The 22,971-nt window shown below is 42.8% G+C and overlaps 1 protein-coding gene across 2 annotated transcripts in view; it reads left to right on the top strand.

Moving 5' to 3' along the window:
• The window catches only part of Dennd11 (DENN domain containing 11), a 41,273-nt gene that overhangs the window by 9,672 nt on the left and 8,630 nt on the right, over positions 1 to 22,971 (top strand). The window contains exons 2-6 of one of the 2 annotated variants that reach the window (XM_063250615.1): positions 3,634 to 3,733; positions 4,721 to 4,849; positions 16,470 to 16,623; positions 21,747 to 21,885; positions 22,743 to 22,874. In XM_063250615.1, coding sequence (XP_063106685.1) covers positions 3,634 to 3,733; positions 4,721 to 4,849; positions 16,470 to 16,623; positions 21,747 to 21,885; positions 22,743 to 22,874 — 654 coding nt within the window. Of the gene's footprint in view, positions 1 to 3,633; positions 3,734 to 4,720; positions 4,880 to 16,469; positions 16,624 to 21,746; positions 21,886 to 22,742; positions 22,875 to 22,971 lie in introns of both variants that reach the window. The other variant, XM_023567557.2, reaches the window with a different exon arrangement.

Below are 22,971 nucleotides of genomic sequence, written 5' to 3'. Positions count from 1 at the left end.
GTGGGCCTGTTTGTGGGCCTTCATTGTTATATTTGCTGATATTTCTCCGGTATCAGGCTGTCTTGATTGTGTAGTTTTATATAAGTTTTGATGTAGGAAAGTATTAGTTCTTCGGTTATATCCTTCAGAGTCGTGTTGCCAGTGTTTGGGTCGTTTGTCTTCCCATGTAAGGTTTAGAATTAATTATTCAGCATCCACTAAATAGTTTGCTGTAATTTTGATTGAAAGTTCATTGAGTCTATACCATAAGCAAATGTGAGATTTTTTGTGTTCACACTATTTCCTAGTGTATGGATTGCATTACACAAATTTAGTAAGCAGAAGTAGAACTGATTATATGCAGATACAGATACATTGTTTCCTGACCCATTTGAAATGAGTTGTGGATATAAGACTACACTCCTAAATATTTGAGAATAAATCTCCTTACAAATCTACAGTATTGCTACGACCCCTGGGGTAATTAACACTGATTCATCAACTACCAGTCTTTATCAAAGCTGTGGGTTTTTTTCCTTTTATTTTTTAATGTCCTCCCAGTATATGTGAGGCACTGTGCCATATTTGAATCTGAAGACAAACAGAGGCCTTACTTTTCAGAAGTTCACAGGCTTCAAAAAGACGTCAGAGACACTATAATAGTTGAGATAAGAGCCACAGCTGCATTACAAGAATATGTGAGTTGCAGTGTGCTTTTGGAGGGATGAGAATGACTTCCCAGAGTGGTGTTCTAGAGTCTGTGCCCACGCCTATGAGTCACCTTCCTCCTGATAGCCATTTTCTCAGCCCACGTGGGCTTGTGTCCATTTACAGGTGACGGACACAGCAGCCAGGATATCATTTCCTCTCTCAGTTCTTCTGTTTCTGTGCAGCAGGGCTCACCAGGCACAGAGGAGGAAGGAGGAGGGCTTTGGGGGACTCTGGCCTCTAGGTCGGCCGTGTTAAGGTGACCTGGGTTTTGCGGCAAATATGAAGGATCCAAACCCACTGTGGCTGCTCATGATGGGTTTCTTTTTTATGTGGCTCTCAGGACATAGCTAGCCAAGGATTAAAATACAGACTCAGATCCTAAAAGCCCCTTGTGCTCTGCCCCTCTCCCCATCTTTCTGCTGTCTCTCTAATTCTGGGACCTGGGTTCATGGTAGCTTATGGCTGTATCATTCTTTCCGTGTGTCAGCACCTTCACATTCCAGGTGAGGGTAGAGAAAGGAACAATGTGCTCCTTGGCTTTTGTGTACATGCTGGAAATTATCCACCTCACTTCTGTCCACACTGGAGTTTATTCACGGAGCCATGCCTGCACGCAGGAAGGCACTGGGAACTATAGGCTTCATTTGGATGGCCATAGACCACGCTAAAAATAGGGAGTTCTGTGTGAGAACGGAAGAGAGCGCATTGAGAGGCAACCTGCAGCCCTGCTATCCTAGCAATTTTATTTCACAACAACAAAAAAAGGCTTCTGTAAAATTAGTGCCTTAAGATGCTCCATGAAAACAGTGTGTTAACCAGATGCTTTCGGGAAACATTAAACGATGTGTTGATCTCATCTAGGTTCTCAGTACAGGGTGCTATATTGATAGTTCTGAGGAATTCTAGAGTAAAGGTATGCATCTGTCTTTGTTTAACCTAAGATAACCCAGTGGAAACACCCTTTTTACAACATTGTATTTATTTTGCTTTTTTTTTCAGACTTTCCATTACACTAGCTTTAGAATTACTGACAATTCCTTTGCACTGAGGCAAATGTTTGAAAAGCCATTCTAGGCTCTTAAACTAGGGATGTAGTCAGAGGAAATGTGTGCATATTGTGTGAGTCAAGGTTCACTCAGAGAAACAGAACAAGCAAGGGAAGTGGTTGTCATGGGGACTTGATCTTACATAATTGTGGGAGCTGCATGTAAAAACTCAGTGATCCTCATGTCTGATGATGGGACTCATAATCTGCTTGGCGGATTGTTCCAGAGGAAGAATCAAGTTGGGAAGAAGCTGGAAGTCATATGATGAATGGGAACCCTGAATTGATCCATCACTGCCTCTGACTTCTGTGATGTAGGAGAAGCTGGCGTCATTATGGAATTGATCATAATGCAGCTCAGCAGGCAGAGAAGCTGAAGAAGGACCAAGGGGAAGATGGCTTCAGCATCAGTAGGCAGAGCTGCTGCCCCTCACCTCTGCTGAGATTATGATAAGCAACCCTGCAGGTGGCTGCTCGATGCTCCTGTGAGCACCTCCCAGATATAAACACAACTCAGGACCTCATGCTTGCAAGGCAGGCACTGTGCCACTGAACTATATCCCCAGCCATGGTTTTGTTTTAATTAATAAGTTTGTTGGAATCATTCTTCTTTTGAAAAGAAACTGTTTGAAAGTGCCTTGGACTGTCCGTATGGATTGGCTAGTCCTCTGTGGTCTGGTGTGTCAGGGAGATGGTGGTGTCTGTGTACTGTGTTTGCTGATGCCCTAAACAGTCATCTGAAAGCACCGTTAGCTGGGATTATAAATGGTGATTTAGTGCCCAGACAATAGGAATTTAGTGTTAATAAATTTGCTGAAAAATGAAATATTTCAAGTAGCATAGTGTTCAGTTTTGAGTTTTTTGAATTCACATGAAAACAATAAGGACTATTCTACAGAGGTCTCAATCTCCTCTGGGCTTCATCTCTATACATATCTGTATGTACAGCCTTCAGATTCCCCCAGGTTGGAGGATCGGATACTGAAATTCCACCTTACCCTGGATCCACATAGCTATCAATGGCTGTTCTTTTTCTGTAGCTTCTTATTAATCTTTGGTCTGTAATTTTTTTGTGAATAGGGCTTGTGTCTTTTACTTTGTATCTCCAACATCTAGCTCAATAAAAACTCAGTGATCCGTGACTGAATCCCCAAATTCTGGAAGCCAAGATAGTTGACCACTGGAGAATGTGCCGGTGTCTGGGGAAAGAAAGAAAGGGAGGCAGAGCTGCACTGACCAGGGAAGCAGAAGAGATCCAAAATAATATTCTACCAGGGAAACCAAGGAAAAGGAGGAGGAGTACTTGAGGAATCAGCACATACCTTGTCGAGGCAAATGACCCTGAGAATTTTTTTTAATAAAGAGTTTTGGGGTTCATCAGAGTTACTAGTGGCTGTAGAAAGGTGAGATGGAAGGAGGTATGGTGATGTACACCTGTAATCCCAGCACTCAGGAGGCTGAGGCAAGAGGATCATTGCAAATTGGAGACCAGCTTGGGCTACAAAGTGAGCTCAAGGATAGCCTGAACAGAATAGTGTGACCTTGTCTCAAAAAAAAAAAAAAAAAAAAAAAAAGAGATGTAAACAAGATCTCAAGCAACTAAGGGAAGAGTATGTGATAAGATAAGGAAAGTGTTTAGCGAGGTGAAGCCGTGAGAGAGAGAGATTTAAAAGTGGCTGGGCAGAATGGCAGACCCGTGTCAGCTGGCCAGAGGAGATGGTATATGTTTGAACGTGGTAACAGTGGGCAGCAGTCCTTCCCTCCCCGCCTCTTGTCTGAAACAAATCACCGGGTACCTGATGAGATGAGCCTGTGAATGTCTCCATGGCCCAGTGTGAGGCCAAGTCAGGAATTTTTCTGAATCATTTTTTAAAATTTGCATTCTCTCTGTCCCACAGGAAACATGGTGGAATGGTGCTTACCTCAAGATATTGATCTCGAAGGCGTTGAGTTCAAGTCTATGGCCAGTGGGTCCCATAAAATCCAGTCTGATTTCATGTAAGTACTTCTGAACACAAGGCTTATACCATTTCCTTCACTCCCACTCCCGGCATCTTTTCCAGAGACTGAGAGCTCTTATCAGAGGATTCTGCAGGTAAAGTGTGTGCAGATGATCTGAGAATGCAGTGTAGTTCATGTTTGTATCCACTTGCTAGCAAAAAGGGCTCTAGCTTTCAAGTTCTTAGTGGACTTTATGACTTAGAAAAGTTCAGAACTCTTACCATGAAGCTTCTTCTACGTGCTGAGAAATTATGTGGCCTTCACTTGAGGAGTGGTTTTAATAAAAGAGTGCACTTATAGCTCAGTTGCCCAGGTGGGGCTTTAATTTAAGACCCTCCTGTGTCAGCCTCCCAAAGTGCTGGAATTACAGGTTGCACCACCATGAAGTCTCAGCTTTTAAACAAGGGCAGTTTTGGATCTTGCATAGTTAGTGCCTTGTGAGTTTTGTAAGGAGGAGCAAATGGAAAAAACCTTTGGGATAATTTCGTACCGTTAGCTTCCTCATTGGGCTGAAACCATGAGATACAAGTGGGAAGAAGGAGAAGGGAAGAAAATGACAGCTGTAGAGAATGTCAGAGACTCAGGAAGTAGGAGAAGAATCATGGAGGTTTATGCTAAGAAAACACTACTCATTCTGGAGAGGGTTAGAGGGGAATCTTGGTTCTGGCTCTGACTATCCCTGTCATAAGCTGTGGTGGAGGAGGAGGAGAGTGTGTCTGTGGTCGTGGGCAGTTGGGTGGCAGGGTTGCAGGATCTCAAGTTCTAACTCCTGAGAGGTGGCCTTCAGCTGGTGAGTTTCCTACTCCTGAACCTTGCCTGTTATCTATGAGGTTCAGCGGTTTAAGACTGAGCTTTGTTACTCAGAGCTGTGCATACAGTTCATTTGTATTTTGTTTCGTTTGAGGGATTGCATTTTAGTGAAAAACAAAACAGGGTTTTCTTCCTGATTTTGAGCCCAGTAGCTGTTTGTTTTTGTTTTTTTAGCTATTTTCGAAAGGGACCCTTCTTTGGCCTGGCCTGCTTTGCCAACATGCCCGTGGAGAGCGAGCTGGAGCGCGGTGCCAGGATGAAGTCTGTGGGCATCCTCTCTCCTTCCTACACCCTGCTCTACCGGTACATGCATTTCTTGGAGAACCAGGTTCGGTACGTGGCTTCCACGCACACGTGTGCAGGCAGCAGCTGAACAGGCCATATGGGGTGTGTGTGTGTGTGTGTGTGTGTGTGTGTGTGCGCACACATGCGTGCATATGTGTCTCTGAGACAGGAGTCAGGATCACAGCTGCTTCTCCAAGGGTGCCCTTGGTGATGGGTCAGTCCTCAGGTGATGTCCTTCATTTCAGCCAACAGGCTGTGAATACTTCGTTGTGCAATGAAAGCTGGGGCAGATTCGTGTTTTCAGGTTATATTAATATCGTCATCACTTTCGTTTAACTAAAGAATTTGTTTCCATGTGCATGATCTTTGTTTACCCTAAGCCTCAGTAATTGCCTCCTTGTCCCAAATGGGCAAGCAGACTAAACTTTAATGCCTAATCACTCAGTATTTGAGGTAACAGGAAGAGCACCTTTAACAGAAGCAGCAAAACTAGTTCTTAGGCTTTGTTTGTTTAGTTTTTAAATTATGCAAGGAACCTACCTACACTGCAGATTATGAGGGGGAAAAGAATGTATCTTTAATTCCAGAATTACCGTTAAAACCATACCACATTTATCTCTTTTCTAAAACTTACGTTTATGTACTTTGAAAAAATACATTTGATAGCCACGTGTGGTGGTATGTGAGCCTGGGAATTTTTTCTTTTTGAAGCAAGGTTTCACTATGCAGTTCAGGCTGGCCTTGAACTCGCTTTGTAACCCAGCCTGGCCTGGGACTCACAGTATCCTCCTGCCTCAGCCTTCCAAGTGCTGAGTTTACAGGCATACAACACCATGCCTGGCTGAAGCCCAGGAGTTTGAGGCCATCCTGAGCAAAAGAGTGTGACACTATTTCAAAAAAAATACTTACACACACAACATTGGTATTATTGTATACAATTCATAACCCTTCTTTTTGGATTTATCATTATTTTAAAGCTTTTATAATATATCATTGGTCTTGATTATCACCTTTGGAAGAACCTAAAATTGTAGAAAAAAAAATTTTTAATTTACATGAAAGTATGAAAGGATAAAATCTTTCCAAATATTAATACTTAGACATCCATTGTCAATATCAGTATATCCTAGAGTGAATTGACTTTACATAAATAGGAGTAATAACTTATGAAAATTTTCTTCTTTGGGGCTGGGGATTTTAGCTTAGGAACAAAAGTGCCTCCCTGGCAAGCACAAGGTCATGCGTTGAATCCCCAGTACCAAAAAAAAAAAAAAAAAAAAAAAAGAAAAGAAAATTTTCTTCTTCAAATAGGCAGTTTTAGTGAACCATATTTAATATAATTGTACCTGGAGAGGTAAGAAAAACTTGAACTGTCCCATAAGTTTGCATGGTTATGTCCTAAGGCTGAGCATCTAGCATGTTTCTTTTTTTCTTATTTAGCACTGGGCATTGAACAAAGAGCCTTCACATTGAGCTATATTCTCAACTCATTTAAAAAAATTTTTTTAGACCAGGCATGATGGTACACACCAGTAATCCCAGCACTCTTGAGGCTAAGGCAGAAGGACTCCTACAAGTTTGAGGCCAGCCTAGACTGCATAGTGAAACTGTCTCAAGAAGACCAAACATTAATTAATTATTTAAAAAATATTTGAGACAGGATCTCAGTAAGTTGCCCAAGCTGGTCTCAATCTTGGGATGCTCCTGTCTCAGTCTCTCAGAGTAGAGATTATAGGTGTGTGCATTACCAAGCCCAGCTTTAATGAGTTCTATGTATTTTTTTTAAAGCTGTTTCTCTATGTTTGTGAGCTATAGTAAACACCTTCACGTATGTATTTTGGTACTTGAACTATTTCTTCAGTTGGTTTTTAAGAAATAACATGTAGATTTTTTGTTTTGTTTTTATTTTGTTTTTTGAGACATGGTCTCACTATGCAATGCAGGCTGGCCTTGAACTCGCTTATGTAGCCCAGGCTGATCCATGTGCTACCATGACTGGCACAGAAGTTTTAAAAAGAATATATTTATTAAAATCCTGATACTTCAAAAATTATTTAACAAAAATTAATTTCCCAAATAGGTAGTACATTCTCATGGCTCAAAAGCCTAACTGTAGGGGCTAGAGATTTAGCTCAGCAGCATAAGTGCCTGCCCTGCAAGCAGACAATTGTGAGTTTAATCCCTGGTATCAATAAAAAAAAGGAAAAAGACAAAAAAAAAAAAGCCTAACTGTATGGAGGGATTATATTAAAATTCTGACTAAACAGCAGTATGGGAGGCCAAAAAAGATAAGAGGATTTTCTGTCACATAGTACTAGTTAGGCAGGTGGCCAGGCTGGGTAGCTTGCTTTGTACTTCTGATTGTTCAGGAACCCATCTCTTCTCATTCCCTCACACCCTGAGAGCATTTTTGTATTCTAAGTTATTCCTGTCCAACCGCTCACCACTACCACGTCTGCATTCCAGCCCACTGGGAAGGGGAAAGAATGGAAATTGTGTTCCTCACTTGTCATCATCTAATGTCCAGTCCTCAATCACAAAGGCACACTTTCCAGCAGAATAGGAAACCTCATCTCTCTGTAGGAAAGTCTGGGAACACAGAAAATTCTAGGGTTTGGCTTATAAACTGGAAGAAGAAAAGTGGATTTTTAGGGGAGTAAAAAATCACCTCTGCTTCTGGCAGAGGCCGCCCGGTATCTTGGAGACTCAGAGCCTCATCAGCTGCTGCCTCCAGGCTGAAGTCCAGCATTCTGTGAGACAGGCAGCATCCTTTGTATTAGACCGAGGCGTGGCTCCTCTTACCCTGAAGACTCATAAAACAAGGGACAAGTTTCCCGTTTTCTACCTCTGAAATGCCATACAGAAGGTGAGGAGGAACCACAGTATAAGTTGCTATTTGAAAAAGCGAGATGGACAGAGAGAAGCAGTCTTTATTTGCTTGCCATAGCAGCATTCTACTGAGTGCAGATTGTGAAGATTTGTCCTGGCAGCCCAGTTTGCTCCTGGCTGCACCCTGGTGCTGTTGTGTGGATCCCCTTGTCCATTTCTCTCTGTGGCTCCTGAATTTGCTGTTTAGGAGGCGCTTTCTCTGTCTTCCTCCAGAGCTACATCTGCAGAGGTCTAGCAGAACAGCTGCCCAGCTGCAGAACACACTTCCTACAGGGGAAGTTGTGGGTCTCATATTTTCTTTAGGACTTGGAAGTGCACAGGCTTTTATAGGCGAGGCATATTGACGGTGTATATCCCTCAAAACTAAATTGGCTTCCCATTGTTCACTTCAGTCATTTCCAGGTTTCCACCCCAGAGATCAATTTCAAGTCATATGTTTTAAATTAGTGGGCTCTATAGAGTTTAATGTCCTGGATATCTGTTTGAGTCTGTTTTATGAATTCCATTTCTTTCCTATGTTGGGCGTTCATGGTTTCCATTATTTTCCTAGGTGCCTCTATTTTTTTTTAGGTCTGTATCTGCCCTAATGTCATCTCTGTAGTTATCTGAGAAATTATTTCTGATTTGATTTTTTCTAGAGCCTTATTCATTTGCTTTGCTGTTACCACTTCAGAATCTGGCTTGGTGACTTTCAAACTGTTCCTCCTCGTTGCCTCCTGGGTTTGCCTTTTGAGAGGTGGATGTCTAGAGTTGCATGTTATTTGACTGTTTTCGTTTTTTTGTTTATGGTACTGGAAATTGAACTCAGGACCTTGTGCTTACCAGGCAGGTGCTTTTACTGCTGAGCTATATTCTTGGCTTGTATTTTTTTAAATTTAATTTCTGGGTTGATGCTTATAAATTGCCTATCGTTAGTAGCTTTATTGGTCATATTTAGAACCTTTAAGAAATGGCTACTTCTTAGAGTCTTCCTGGTATAGCTGGCTTTGGGTCTTGAGTCTGTTGCAAGCTCCTGCCTCTTCGTTTTCTATTTCTGTATTTTCCCCCATCCCTTCTTAAATTTTCTCCCCTGACATATAGGGCTGACTTGCTGCATCTAAGTTCTAGTTCTTTCACTCTGGCCTGTAGCCTTTTTTAAGATTCTTAACCAATCTCAGTCTTGCCATACCAGGAAGAACAACTGGCTAGAACAATCATGTCATTTTGGCTAAAGTGGTACAGTCAGAAAATGAAAAAACTGAGTTAACTATTGATTTGCCACCTTTAGCCATATGTACTAGATTTATCGTTATATCACAAAATGTAAAACGTACCATAAAATTAGATGCAGCAAGTAAGCCCTATATGTCAGGAGAGAAAATTTAAGAAGGGATGGGGGAAAATACAGAAATAGAAAAAAAAGATGAGATTAGGCAAGGGCAAGATGAGCAAGGGCAGAGGACAAAGGAGGATCACACAAACTTCACAAAACTGATAAAGAAGGCAGGAGGGAAGAAATAGAAACCAGAACAGAACAACAACAAACTAGAAACCATGTTCACATTCATATAAAAACAAGAACAAACAATGAAGAGAAAACAACACAAATAAGAGAGAAAATAAAGAAAAAGTGTCCACTTCAAAGTGTGTCTGCTGCCACTGGAGGACAGCATGGGCAGGCAGGGTCCAGCTCTACATTAATCAATCCCAGCAAGCCAGCAGCAGCTCCAGAATGGGGTAGTGGAAAATCCCAGTGAGCCTGTACCCCAGTTTCCACTGAAGTTCAGGCTGGGTTTTGGATGGGAAGCTGGAACCAGACCCACCCAGCCTACAGCAGTCCCCAGGTCTTCTGTGGCCTTGACATGGGCTGGGAACCGCTAGGTGGAGCTAGCGGCCACATAGGTCCAGCTCAGTTGTCCTCTCTCCAAGATAGCTCCTGGCCAACTACCCTCTCCTGCTGGAAGTCCCAATGGGAACAGCTTGCCACCAGCTGCCGCAGGCCACTGCTGTACTCCACTGGTGTGCTTCACCATGGAGGCCTTAGGGTCACTAGCAGTCACCAGGCATCTGCAGGTTCAAGCTGCCTCTCTCACACAGTGTGTCTCGGCCCAGGATGAGAGCATCATCTGCCTTTTGTTCCTCCTCTGTTGAAGTTTTTCTCTTTGCTCTTTCCAGGGGCTTTAATTCTTGCTTCAGATCCTTTCTAGGTTCTGGGGACCCACTTCTCGCCTCCTTCTGTTCCTTACTTTTCTATATTCCAGTGTCTAGACACCAAGTCCCAAAGAAGCTCTTTCTCTGCCGCTCACCACTCCGCGATCTTCCAGTTAGTGGGCTTCTAAACTACTTATTGTCACTGTTCTTGGCCAATCCCCCTTTCCCTCATATTGGCCACTATTGGGACGTAATACTTTCAATTCAATCTGTACAAATGGTCTGACTCCCTTGGCTCTCCAAGGTTACTTAACTAGGAACTTTCATTGGTAAGACCGACTCTTATCTACTGATTTTTGGGCACAAAACATTGGCTTTTCCAGCCCCACAAGATTCCAAATTATTGGAACCTCAGTTGATTTATTATTGTAAAATTTAAAACTCACTTCCTGTGGTAAGCTGACGCTGTCCAATTCTTACTGTTTTCCCTTTATATTTTCCCACTACAGTAAAGAGCACCGAGTGGCAGTCTGCATACATCAGCATTGTGTTTGTGGCTGCTTCTCCAAAGGCTACATGTTGAGGTGATGCAGGGTCTGTCTTCCAACTTTCTAAAGTTTTAGCAAATGTTTTCCCTATATCTTAACAAGAGTTCCCAGCTTTCTAGTTTTGGGTAATTTTTTTTTTTCATCACCTCCTTCTGGCTTCCAAGCCAGTGACACTACAGTTTTTGATACCATAATAGCTTACTTCTGGGTACCATCTTCTGCTCGGGTAAAATGCAGCCTAGGGTACTGTGATGAAGAGCAGAGTTAACAAACTGGCTCAAATGGACTAGAAGAGCAGCTTTTCTAGTCTGACAATCCCAGAGATGGTGAGGCAGGTCACTAGTGGTGGTGAGTGGCACACTAGTCTATGCCTCTTCCTGCAGTAATGTTCTCAGCCACGTGGTAGAAGCTGACTCACTCTTGTATATTCCAACCAGCGATGAGGGGAGTGACATGGAAGCTCAGAACTCGAACACATACTTCTGGTCAGAGTTGTTTGCCTATTCTTGGTTACTGTACACTTAGCAGCAAGGAATCCTGTGAAAGGCAGCTGAGTGGACATGTGACCTTCTGAAATTTGGAAGATTTTCTTACTAAAGGAATGACAGCAACATCACCTCCATTGGCATTAAAATGAAAAGTTACACTTCTTCCCATATCCATCCCATAATCCCAGTGGTCACGTTTCTTCCTGAAGTTGTGGATACACAATGCAAATACACATTCTTCTCCTCCTTTCACATAAAAGGTAACATATTATGAATGTCTGTACCTTGCCTTTTTCGTCCAGTGGTGTGGGATATCATCCCACATCCGGATATTAAGAGACATCTTTGTTTTCAGCAGCCAGTGTTTGTTTTTTTCCAGCCCATTGCTGTTATAAATGATGTTTTCCTGAATATCATGAACAAGTATTATTCCACACATGAGTGGCATATCCATACATTAAACTTCCAGAAATGAAATTGAGTGTTTAAAGGGTATATGTTTGTAATTTTAATAAACATTGTCAAATTGTTTCCCGTAGAGGGTGAACCATTTTGCACGTTCCACACTAATGGAGAGCACCTCATCTCCCTTCCAACATAAAAAGTTTTGGACTTTTGGCATTCTGCTGGATTAAAAAAAATGGGACATTAGTATGCTTTTAGTTGTCATTTTTCTTAAAAATGAAATGAGCATCTTTATGTCTGTTCAGTTCATTTGCATTTTTGTTTTTGTCAGTTGTTTCTAGACTTCATTACATTTTGTTGTTCTTGTTGAAATTGTCTTACTAATTCCTAGGAGTTTGCTGCATAATAAGGAAATGTGTTCTTTGTGCCATAAATTGCAAATTATTTCCTACTTTGTCATTTAGCATTACTTTTCTGTTGCGTACCTAGTTTTTTTCTTTGAATTCATTTATCCTTTTGTGGCTTTTAGATTTGGAGTTACAGCTAGAAGGTTTTGCAGCTTGGTGATTCAAAGAGGACAAGAGGTAACCTGAGAGAACAGGTTTGTATGGCAGATGTGAAGGACAGAATCAGGTCTGGGCGGGCATAATACTTGCCTGAGCAATGCTTTTGGTGTACGTAGACTAGACTTGATTTCTGTTACACCTAATCTGTGTTTTATATTCATTCCAACTGCTGATTCTGCAGACTTACAGTGGGTGCTTCATCTATAACTCTTGACTTCCGTATCTCTAGAGAGCCCTTTTCAGGATAATCTCTTAATTATCAAAATATATTGCATAACTATTTCCTTTCTTAAAAAATAATTAGAAGAGAGAGATTGTAAAAGAACAAAAGGTCTCTAAGACATGTACTGATACTTACATTTTTGGATTTGGCTTAGATTTTGATTCAAACAAAACAACTATAAAATGTCATTTTTGCGGACAATGAGTATAATTGGAATATGACTGGGTATATTAAATTTTTATGAAGGCATTAAAAAGGTGAGATAATGACATGGTGGATGTTATTTTAAAATACACTTTATCAGTGATACATGCCAACAATGCACAGATAAAATATGATGTGGAATCTTCTTTGAAATACTTAAGAAAAAAGTCATTTATGATAGGGCACAGGGTAGAGATATAATCATATTGCTGAAATATGGATTATTACTGAAACTGAGTCATTCTACTTTTTTGAGTATGTTTAAAAGTTTCTATAAAGAAAAGTTTTAAAAGACTAAATATAAAATTAACATATACTGCAGTTACTGTCAGGAACTTCAAAACTGGAGAAAACTCAAAGGAAAAGGAACATGATTGCAAGCACATCTACTGTTAACACTGTTACGTATCCTCCTGGTCTTTCCCCCATGTGTAAATTAAACACACATACTACTTTTTTAAAAGGACTATGGATGTCATTTCGATATTTTTTTTAATGTGGCATGTTAACTTTTAACTATTTCATAAAAGTTTTTAACATTGTTTTGGTAGTTTTCACAGCATGTCAACATATAGCTGTACCATCATTTATTTAAATACTGGGCTTTGAGGTCCCCCCCCCACCACCACCACCACTATAAACATGAGCATCCTTGTGGGTAGAATGATTGGTCACATCTGTAAATAGATCTTTAGGTTACAAACCTAGAAATGGAATCATTGGGTGAATCAGAGGGTGTACATAGCGTACGTCTGATATAAGTTGTAATCTAGCCTAGAAAAGGTGGTACCGTTTTCTCCCTGTACCAGCAGTTTATGGGAATGTTGGTTTTTCTGAAGACAGACCTATTCAGATGAATTGAGAATACAGCAGGCTGAGGAGGTGTAATTGTGGCACAGAGGCCTTTCCAGGTCTTCTATTGGATGAACTATTGCAGGCTGTGACAATAGGGGAAGGCAGTGTCAGCTGCACTGGGTATGTGTGTGCATGGCTGTGTATGTGTGTGATGGATCATTGAAGGGCCTGTAGCTTAAAGAGAACCTCACTGTCTCTAGTCCTGCAGGAAAGTGCTTGATTTGTCCCCAAAACCTGTGGCTTCAGATCAGTAAAATATTGAGAGCCAATAATTGATAATTTTTCGGGGAAGGTGTCAAAATAATTGATAGTTTTTATAGTGTCACATCTCTTAGACAGATTCCATGTCAGGCTTGGTGATTTCTTAATCTATGCATCCTTACATATAAACACATTGGAAGGATCTCCTTTATTGTTATTTGTTTAATGTTTAAAAACAGAAAAACAGAAAAAAGGGTAGAAATGATACAGAATTTCAAAAAAATAACAGTGAGAAATCATTACTAGTTAATATATTACATATTGTTATCTTAGAAGTAGTTCAAGTTACAAAATCATAGCATAAGAGATGAAGAGACAATCAAACAATGACAGCACAAGCTATTTTTGATGAACTAACAAAGTCTTAGTAGGCTGGTTATCCTGCACACGTAAACCCACATACAGCTATATGTGCAGACCCACAATGATCTCCTTTAATATCACCTTTAAGGACCAGCTTATCTCCCAGCACTCTCAGCCTCTCAGCATTACTTCTTGGCTTACATTGTTGTGGTGGCTGGTGATCAATCTTGTTTGTTGGTAGGATCTGCAGTATGCCTGCATTCTGAGGTTTTCACACAATGGTTGTTTAACATTCATCTAGGAAGTGCCAATTTGTATTTATGTTTCTTCATATTCTGTAATGTGTATTTTTTTTGTCCTGTTCTCTTATCAGAGAGAGTTCTTTTCAGAGTCCCATTATCAGCTTTTTAGTTTAAGGTACTGTTAAGGGAGCTTTTCTGTAGATTCTTGCTCCAAATACAGTGTTTAACATAGTCAAACAGAAAAGACAGCTGAGCAGGAAATCTGCAAACAGTAAATCTAGGAAATGAAAAAGTATAATTACCCTTGATTCAGCCTTTTCAACACAAAAAATAGAGATTCTCAGTGCTTTTCGTGGAGAGAGGAGGGGCAATGGATTGTAATGAAAATACCTTTGACGTTATTGTCTATAAGTTTCTGTTTATTAGATTTACATTAGTTGGACCACTTCCCTGCAGAAGACTGAAATCTGTGATCCTTCAGAATAGCCAGATCCCCGTGGCTTTCCGTATGATCGTAGGCTCTCCCTACATCACTTCTTGTGTCACATGGCTACCTTCTTGTACAAAACTTAACACAAAATGTGTAGGTACCCTGAAATTACACAGCTGTCTCCTACAGAGGAACTTATTTTACCAATCATTTTTTAAAATATAGTCATATTAAGATTCGCCCTCTTCTTTCTAAAGTGTAATATTTTCTGAAAGTCCATTGCTATTGGTGACTCCACTCATTCTTGGATGGAACTGGTTAGAAAATACCTGGCTGCTAGTTGCTCAGTGACATCTTGCTTCTGAACTGTTTGTGTTAGATTTTAGAGCTTGTGTTATATTTTGTGTCATATTTTAGACCTGCCATGTGACAGGTCAGTGGAGACTGGTAACAAATAATTGCCTTTTAAATCACTTGTTCTGGGGCCAGTCATAGTTAGGAATGCTTTTCCTTTGCTTAGGGAAGCCATATTTTCCCTTTCATCATTCTGGGAAATTATAAGACATCAAGAAAATAAAATAAGTTCAGAGGGATTGGGCCTTTTATTTGCTAGGACTGCATAACAAAACATCAGATACTGGTGGCTTAGGACAACAAAAACTTACTTTGTCAGAATTCTAGAGCTCGGAAGGTCAAAACCAAGGTGTAGAGGGACAGGTACCCTAAAGGTTGGGGGGATCTTCCCCTGTTGCTATCCGGTTCTGGTGGTTGCTGGCAATCTTCCATGTTCCTTTGGACTTGTAGATCCATCACCTCAGCCCCTGCCTTTCTGTTAATCATGCTCGATTAGGGCTCATTCCAGGAACCTCATTTTTAATTTGATTACCTTTGTAAAGGCTCCATCCAAGTAAGTCCACATTCTGAAGTATCAGGAGTTAGAATTCCCCCTTTGTGTGTGTGTGGTAGGGGCAAAATTCAAGCTCTGACATTTTTGTTAATCTTCGTACCTTGAGTTGGAAACAGAATTCTGCAACTTAGTGCCGCTTTCTTGGTTTTGGGATCAGCTGACAGGGCTTCTGATCTGTGCAGAGGCAGGATAAGGTGGGAAACAAAGCATTCTGCTGTGTTTCGTTTCTTTGCTGTTTGATGGGACTTGGTGATCTCTGTGATCCGCAGTCGTAACCTGTTTGCAGGACATAGTGTTCCCATCCCTTGTGTAGCACTGGTGCGTGTCTGTGACATCTTTATTCCTTTTTATCCCCTATTACTCCCCCCCCCTTGCTTCCCTCTCCCTCTAACTCTTGAGCCCCTTCCCATTTGGGAAAGAACTGTTTCCCCACTTCCTATTACATTTCCTTTTGCTCTTATTTTTATTTATAATTTGGGGTTCTCATATAAGAGAAACCGTTCACTGTTTAAGCTTGTGTATCTGATTTATTTCACTCAACATTGTGGTCTCAAGGCCCATCCATTTTCCTACAAATGACTCATTTATTTTTCTTTATGACAGACTCTAGTGCTCCATTGTGCATAAATACCACATATTGTTTACCTTTCATCTCTTGATGGATGTGTAAGCTTCTTCCAAGATTTAGCTGTTCCAAACTGTGCCTGTGTAAACATGAATGTGCATGTATCACTGTAACACAAAGGCTTTAACTCTTTTAGGGAAGTACCTTATTGGGGACATGAGGCATAAGCTTCTCCCTGGGATTTATAACAGAGAGAGCAAGCAAGCATGAGTTTGACACAGAGAGTAGCATTAAGCAGGGAATTTGTAGTCATCCAAGTTAACCTTTCTCAAAGAAAACAGCCCTTCTCTGGGAAGCAGCAACAATCGTTAGGGTACCTTGCTCAAGAACAATAGACATTAGTCACAGCCTGATAATTCTGTGTGTTTCCCGTGAGAACGCAAATGAATTACCCACATTGGGGCGGTCTGATGGATGTTCTGTAACACAAAGGGAGGCTCGAAGGCAGCCTCAAAGCTGGTGAACCCACTGACAGTGGCAGGGGTAGCAGAGGGGGTTGAACTATGGGGCTGGGACTAGAACTGTTCTCACTGTGCTTGCACTGGGGATGTGTGTTGTGCAGGCATCAGCTAGAGACGCCAGGACATTATTCTCATCTGGCTGCATTCTATGAAGACAAGAAAGGGGTGCTCCATGGGGGACCCGGGAGAGGCAGCAGCCTTCCCCCTGTCTACTGGCTGCCTTCCATCCACCGCTACATGTATCCCGAGATGAAGGTGAGATCCGCCGTCCCCTTCCACAGTGCTGGCCTTGTGTCTGGAACAGTAGTTGTACATTATGTTTCCATTGATAAGAGATTTCTGTCTGGTGCTCTTTCGCAAAGCTTGCTGCTGATTGGATTGCATCTTAACATAAGCATTTGGGTTTACTTAAATCCTAAACCTAAGGTGAGTTGCCATAAGCAGTTTGCCTGCTAGATACTTCTGTAATCATAATGCCAAGCCATATATCACAGGCAGGCCAGTCATGCTGGACTTCTAGAAAAGCACAGATGGATTTGATTCTGTTGATTGTTTCAGTATTGTACATCCAGACATTTGAGCTAGAATGGAAGGATTTGATGAACAGGTATGATACTTCTTAGTTACAGCATTTTGACTGGTCATAAAATATTTCAGTGAAAGCTTAGGGCTGGCCTGGGAGAGAAATTATGCATGAGTCTAAGGGAGAAAGCATCGTGAAAGAGAATTTAGTTGGTCCCTGAAGCTTGTATTTGGCTCAGTGGAAAGTGAGGGATGCTGATTCCTGACTGAGGGAAGACTTGCAGTAATGAAAGCCATAGTCTACTGTTTTCTGAGAGCCTTCCCTGAGGGAGGCATTATGCTATTTCTTTATCTATGCCCATTACTGTACTCTTGAATTTTTTGGTATTCTTTATTTTTCAGCTAAAGCAGTGGAGGCTTCTAAAGGCTCACTGACTTGCTTCAAGCCATACAGCAGTAGGAGATAGAGTCAGGATTTAAATACCAGATAGGGATCAAACCCAGTGCTCTTAGCTCCCTACCCTACTTCACTGTCTTTGCAGAGATGTGGACAAAGGAAAGCACAAGACACATTCATGAGTCATGAGTGAATGTGTTTAAGGTTACATTTTCAGGCTACCTGGCTATAAGAGTCAAGCCTGGGAAAATAGGTTGGTATCAAATTGTAGAGAACCTTAAATACTAGACCACAGAATTTGAACCCTAGTAAGTAACAATTAGAGTCCTATCAGGAAAACAGAGACCATTTTACATATTTCAAAACAATTCAATATAGAGAATCAGTAATAGAGGATTTATAAGACCAAAGAAGCAAATGGGGATAAGTGTGCCACCCTGTATTAGACATAACAAATCACACCAAGATTGCAAGCTTGAAACCACCCATATTTATTATCTCACAGGTTCTGTGAGCCAGGAGTCCAGGTTTGGCTCAGATGGGTCCTCTTTGTGATCTCTCATCTGACTGCAGTCAAGGTTGAGACCTCACGAGAAGGCTCAGCCAGAGAAGTATTTACTTCTAAGTTCATTGGCAGGGTTAGATTAAAAGAAGGCCTCAGCACCCCACTGCTGGTTGGAGACCGCCTCAGTTCTTGGCCATATGGGGGAGGAGTCTCTAATTTGGCAGCTTTGCTTCATCAAAACCAACAAGAAAGCCAAAGCTGCGAACTAGATGAAAATCATAATTTTTCGTGACCTTATCTAGGGGGAATAGTGCCTATGTAGCTATATTATCTTGGTTAGAAGCAGGTTACTCAAGAGGCAAGGGAAGGGCATGAGGTTGTAATGGGTAGATCACTGGAGCTGTCTTCAAAGCCTCCTGCCACACCCAGAGCCAGGATGGAGAGGAGGAGTCATCACTACCATGGGAGAACTCTGCCAGTGCAAGCTTGAATCCCTGGAGAGGCACAGGCCTGCTGATGGTGGTGCCTTTTGGGCATGGGGTCAGCTTGTGCTGAGAGGGCTGAGAAAAACCGTAGGTGGAGCCAGGAATCCTTTCCTGTTGGAGCAGTACCAATGGAGGTAGAGACTAAGGAGAACTCCTCCCTTTCTCCTGCCTTTCAGCTTGCAGCCACTGACTTCCATTAGAAGAACTAAACAGGCAGCCAATTGGCACAGGAGTCCAGGAAATGTAGTCTGCAGGTTTCTCAACACCCTGGTATTGACTAAGAGATGATAAATGATCAGAGCATGATCCAGGGCTTGTATTGATCTGAAAGTTGCTTTGATCTGTGTCTCACTCATTATTCTGAGCAAAATTGCTTCTGGACTGTCTCCAAATCCAGAGAGAGGTGACCGGTGTCTGACCAAATGTTTCTGGATTCCTTACTCCTAGAGGCCAGGAAGGAGGATCAAAAAGAGCAAAAGGAAAATTGCCATATGCTCTTGCTCTATTGAGGGTAGCTCGTTAACGTACTTGTGAAATACTAGGAGATGCAGAGGAAAAGGTACTTGTATAGGTTATACATACAAATATGTATGGGATTTATGAAAAGCAGTATGCCAACATAATAAAATGAAAAGGACATGTTCTTTTATTTCAGGGACCTCACTCCTTGAGATCTGGCCTATCTATAAAACCACCAGAGTGATGTGTATGTAAGAATATTTAATTCCATATCATTCAGAGAGGCAGAAAACTTAAGATGTCCATAGAGCAAGTAGCCATTGTGAATAATGCATTAGGGCATAAGAAATTGACTGGGAAGTTCTGGCAGGTCACACAGAAAGTTAGATGACATGATCACACTTCGTTTATTTATATGTTTATTTCTGGTATCTGAGATGGAACTCATGACCTGGCCTATTAGGTGGAGGTTTAAGCCACTGAGATAAATGCCCAGCCCATGATCACACTTTAATAATCACAGTCTCAGATGCAGGTAGCCCACATGTGTGAATAAACATGGAGAAACAAGAAGGGATGTGCATTAGGTTACGCATGCACATGTGGCCTGAGGGTGTGATAAAGTGTGGAGTAGTGGGGAGGGCTATGCTTCTTTTATGCAGAAGGAAGGGGCCAGAGGAACGTCACAGCTGCCAGAGCCACCTGCACTGCTGGCAGCTTACAGGAAGTGGCATATTCCTTCCTAAGCTCCAGGCCTGTGTTTGTGCTGGTCTCTTCCAGAACACTGTCCACAGGTTCTTGCTTTATGTTGAAGCTCAGAAGTCCAGGAAGTATGTGTCTTTCTCAGATGGAGTCAGCACCCTCCTGTCCCACAGTGCCTGTGCTTCCCTGTGCTCTCACCAGGCTTGATTCTAATTGCTTATTCTGTCTCTCCAAACTTACAGCTATGTGACCACAGGGACTGGGTGTTTTGTCTTCCTTGTTTGAACTACAGTACCTGGTGCTTTGCCATAAAGTAAACACTTAAGAGAGGTACTTTTTGAATGAGTTTGTATATTTTAGTCACTTTACCCTCTCTGGGACAAAATACCTGATAAGACCCACAAAACAGAGAAGAGGTTTATTTGTGCTCACAGTTCCATGGATTTAGTCCATGGTGGCTGACTCCAGGGCAGAATGTGAAAGGGCCTGGCAGAGGAAGCCTGCCCTCCTCATATCATCCAAGGAGCAGGAAAGGGCTAAGGAGTGAGGTTACCTTCCAGAGTCACATCCACGAAGACAGAGCTCTTCTAAATGACCCCATTTGGCTATAAACACACATTTAGCAGCCCTTACGTGAATCAGTCCACTGATGCATATAGTGCCCCGTGATCTAATCACCCTTTCCAGCGTACTACTCTGAACAGGAGATTTAAGGGGACATTTTAGCTCTTAACACAGCGGGACACATGCATCCATGAATGAACCTCTCAGTGAGGTCACAGCTGATTAAGGATCAGTCAGTTGGGCTTGGATGTTTAAGCCCAGGACACTCTGGAACCGACCCTCCCAGCCTTCCCCAGTGGAACACATGTTAGGGGCTGGTAGATCACTCAGGGAGACATGGAAGAATGGGCTGCGCTCTGGCTCCTTCCTATCCAGTTCCTTGTTGATTTGATGAAAGATAGCATATGGGGGATCTGACCAGGCTGAACCACTTGTGACTTTCCTCCGGATGATCCGGGATATAGTGAGAGGAATAAGACAAAAGGAAGTTAGACATGTTCAGTGTTGAGTGGCCTTTCTCCAGCACCAGGCTGGTGACTGGCATCAGTGTGGGGTCAGTGCCTTGGAAAGGAAAATGTTCTCTAAGGTGGGCCAGTGCAGCTTCAGGGGGCTCAGGGCAGCCCTGGTCTGGATTGGTGGAGCTCAAAGGCTGCTCCAGGGTTGCAGACCCCCAGACTGCTCCTTTAAACACACCTATGGCCTTAGTATGGCTGCTGCTCTTCAGGACTGTCCTTGCCTGTGTCCCTGGGAGGAGGCGAGCACACTTAGCTTTTGACACTTCAGTGTGGACATGACTTCTGAAATGCTTCCAGGCACCTGGTTTGTCAGTGACATCACCGGTCACCCCGTATGGGCTGTTCTTAGCTGCAAGTATTTACTGTTTTGTCTCATTCTGGCCATAGGTAATGGTCTTCCCAATTTACAGGTGAGGAAAGTGAACTAGAAACCTGAGCTTACTTTCTCTGGGCATCCCTGTTAGTAAATGGCAGGACCAGGATCGGCATTCCTTGAGCATATGCTTTTAACCCCTGGAAGGCAGCTCTGGGGTTGCCAGCCTCTCCGCAATTGGCATTGGCAGGAAGTTGGTTAGAGTCAGGTGTGGCAGGGTCGGGCCCCTGTGGGCCTTCCCTGTCTGTGGTCACTGCGACACCTCACCTCGTGTGCAGAGGTCCCTGTATATGTGGCTAATCCAAGGCTGCTCACTCATCATTGTATTACAGTGCTCTACGACGTGTTGGAAGTGACTTTTCTCGGCAAGGCTTACTGTCTCTTCAGGCATACTTTTAGTTCTAGCTTTCAAAAAGTTAAATTCACCTGTTTCCTCTGCAGCTCTTTCTCCAGAGTAAAGTAGTTAATGATCCTGAAACCCAAACTTCAGAATACCACACATCTTTTGCATCAGAAAAATCCAGTTTAAAGATAAGACTTAAAGTGACCAATGTTTTGTACAACATGGCTTTTAGTGTATCTCTTCGTTTGTACTTGTTTTTTTTTTTTTGTTGCTTATTGATTTTGGGTTTTAGGGGTGGAGGGGTGGAGGGGTAGGTGTTAGTTATGCACACACCTGGACGTTTTTCACAGTGGTATTTCTTTTGTTTTGTTTTGTTGGTGCCAGTCAATGAACTGAGGACCTTGGCTTGCCAGGCAGGCACTGTGTCACTGAGCCTCATCCCCAGCCCCACGGTGGTATTTCTAACAAGCTCTTCCCCTTCCTCCCTCTCCCCATCCCTTCTTGTGTTTTCAGATCACACACCCTGCTGGCTGCATGTCTCAGTTTATCAAGTTCTTTGGAGAGCAGATCCTCATCCTCTGGAAGTTTGCCTTACTCCGGAAGCGTATTTTGATATTTTCTCCCCCACCTGTGGGCGTTGTGTGCTATAGAGGTAAGCAGAAGCTACAATCATGCTCTTCCTAAGTCCCCAGAACAGAGTCTGTCTGCCTGAGTCTCTCCTTCCTCACCAAGTTCGGAAGAATTGGGGTCACATCAAGTGGATCAAGGGTTGAAGGCCAGCAGCAACCTGATTAAGTCTGTACTTTAGACGGTAGAGTCTTGGTGTGTAGGAAGGGGAGAAAGGTGTTGGGGGACCGTTGGTAGCTTGGTGAGAGCCAGGTCAGGATTAAAGCAGAGAAGATGAATTCTGGACACATTTAAAAGGTCAGCTGGTCACACCTTGTGTGCATGGGTTGTGAAGATTGTGAAGTGCGAGGGAATAGTGGGGAAGAGGAGGGTGGCAAGGATGCATGGTGGGGCCGCCAGGATGGGGTTACTAGCGTTGGAAGCACAAAGCAGAGTCCTGCACAGCTCTGTATTAGTCTGCTTCTTGTTTCTGTAATAAAATGCCTGCATCTGAGGGATGCATAAAACAGGAGGTTCATTTGGTTCGTGTTCTGAAAATCCAAGAGAATGATGCCGGACTCCGCTCAGCTTCTGGCAAGGTCTTTGTGGAGGAAGAGCAGAAGCAGGCACATGTAGGAGAGGGAGGAAGCACCGGGTTGCTCTAGAGCACGCTGTCGTGGAGATGGCTGATTCTCTGTCCTGGGCACCGCTTTTATCCCTTTGTGGAGCCTCACGATCTGAGTCCCCTGTAAAGGCTCCACTGCCTTTATACATGGAGCTACTCCTCAACACAGGCTTTAGGGTGGACAGGCCATGCTCAAACCAAAGCAGCTGCTTTGTAGGCCAGCAGCATGGGAGAAGTGCCAACTGGCGGCCCTGCCCTCCCCTCCTCGTTCCCCACAGTGTACTGCTGCTGCTGCCTGGCCAACGTCTCGCTGCCTGGCATCGGGGGCACTATCCCTGAGTCCAAGCCCTTCTTCTATGTGAACGTGGCTGACATAGAGAGCCTGGAGGTAGAAGTGTCCTATGTGGCCTGTGAGTATGGGGCCCTCCGTCCACCTGTCCTCATGTTCAAGCCCTTGTCCCAGACCTGGGCTCCTGACCTCCTTGTCCTCATGGGGTCCGGCTGGCC

Source organism: Cavia porcellus, unplaced genomic scaffold (genome assembly GCF_034190915.1).
Source record: "Cavia porcellus strain 051 isolate PalLab524CR breed Dunkin Hartley unplaced genomic scaffold, mCavPor4.1 scaffold_6, whole genome shotgun sequence".
In the NCBI taxonomy this organism is placed as follows: domain Eukaryota; kingdom Metazoa; phylum Chordata; class Mammalia; order Rodentia; family Caviidae; genus Cavia; species Cavia porcellus.
Note: the sequence above shows the minus strand (reverse complement) of the source record. Positions and strands in the feature narration are given on the sequence as shown.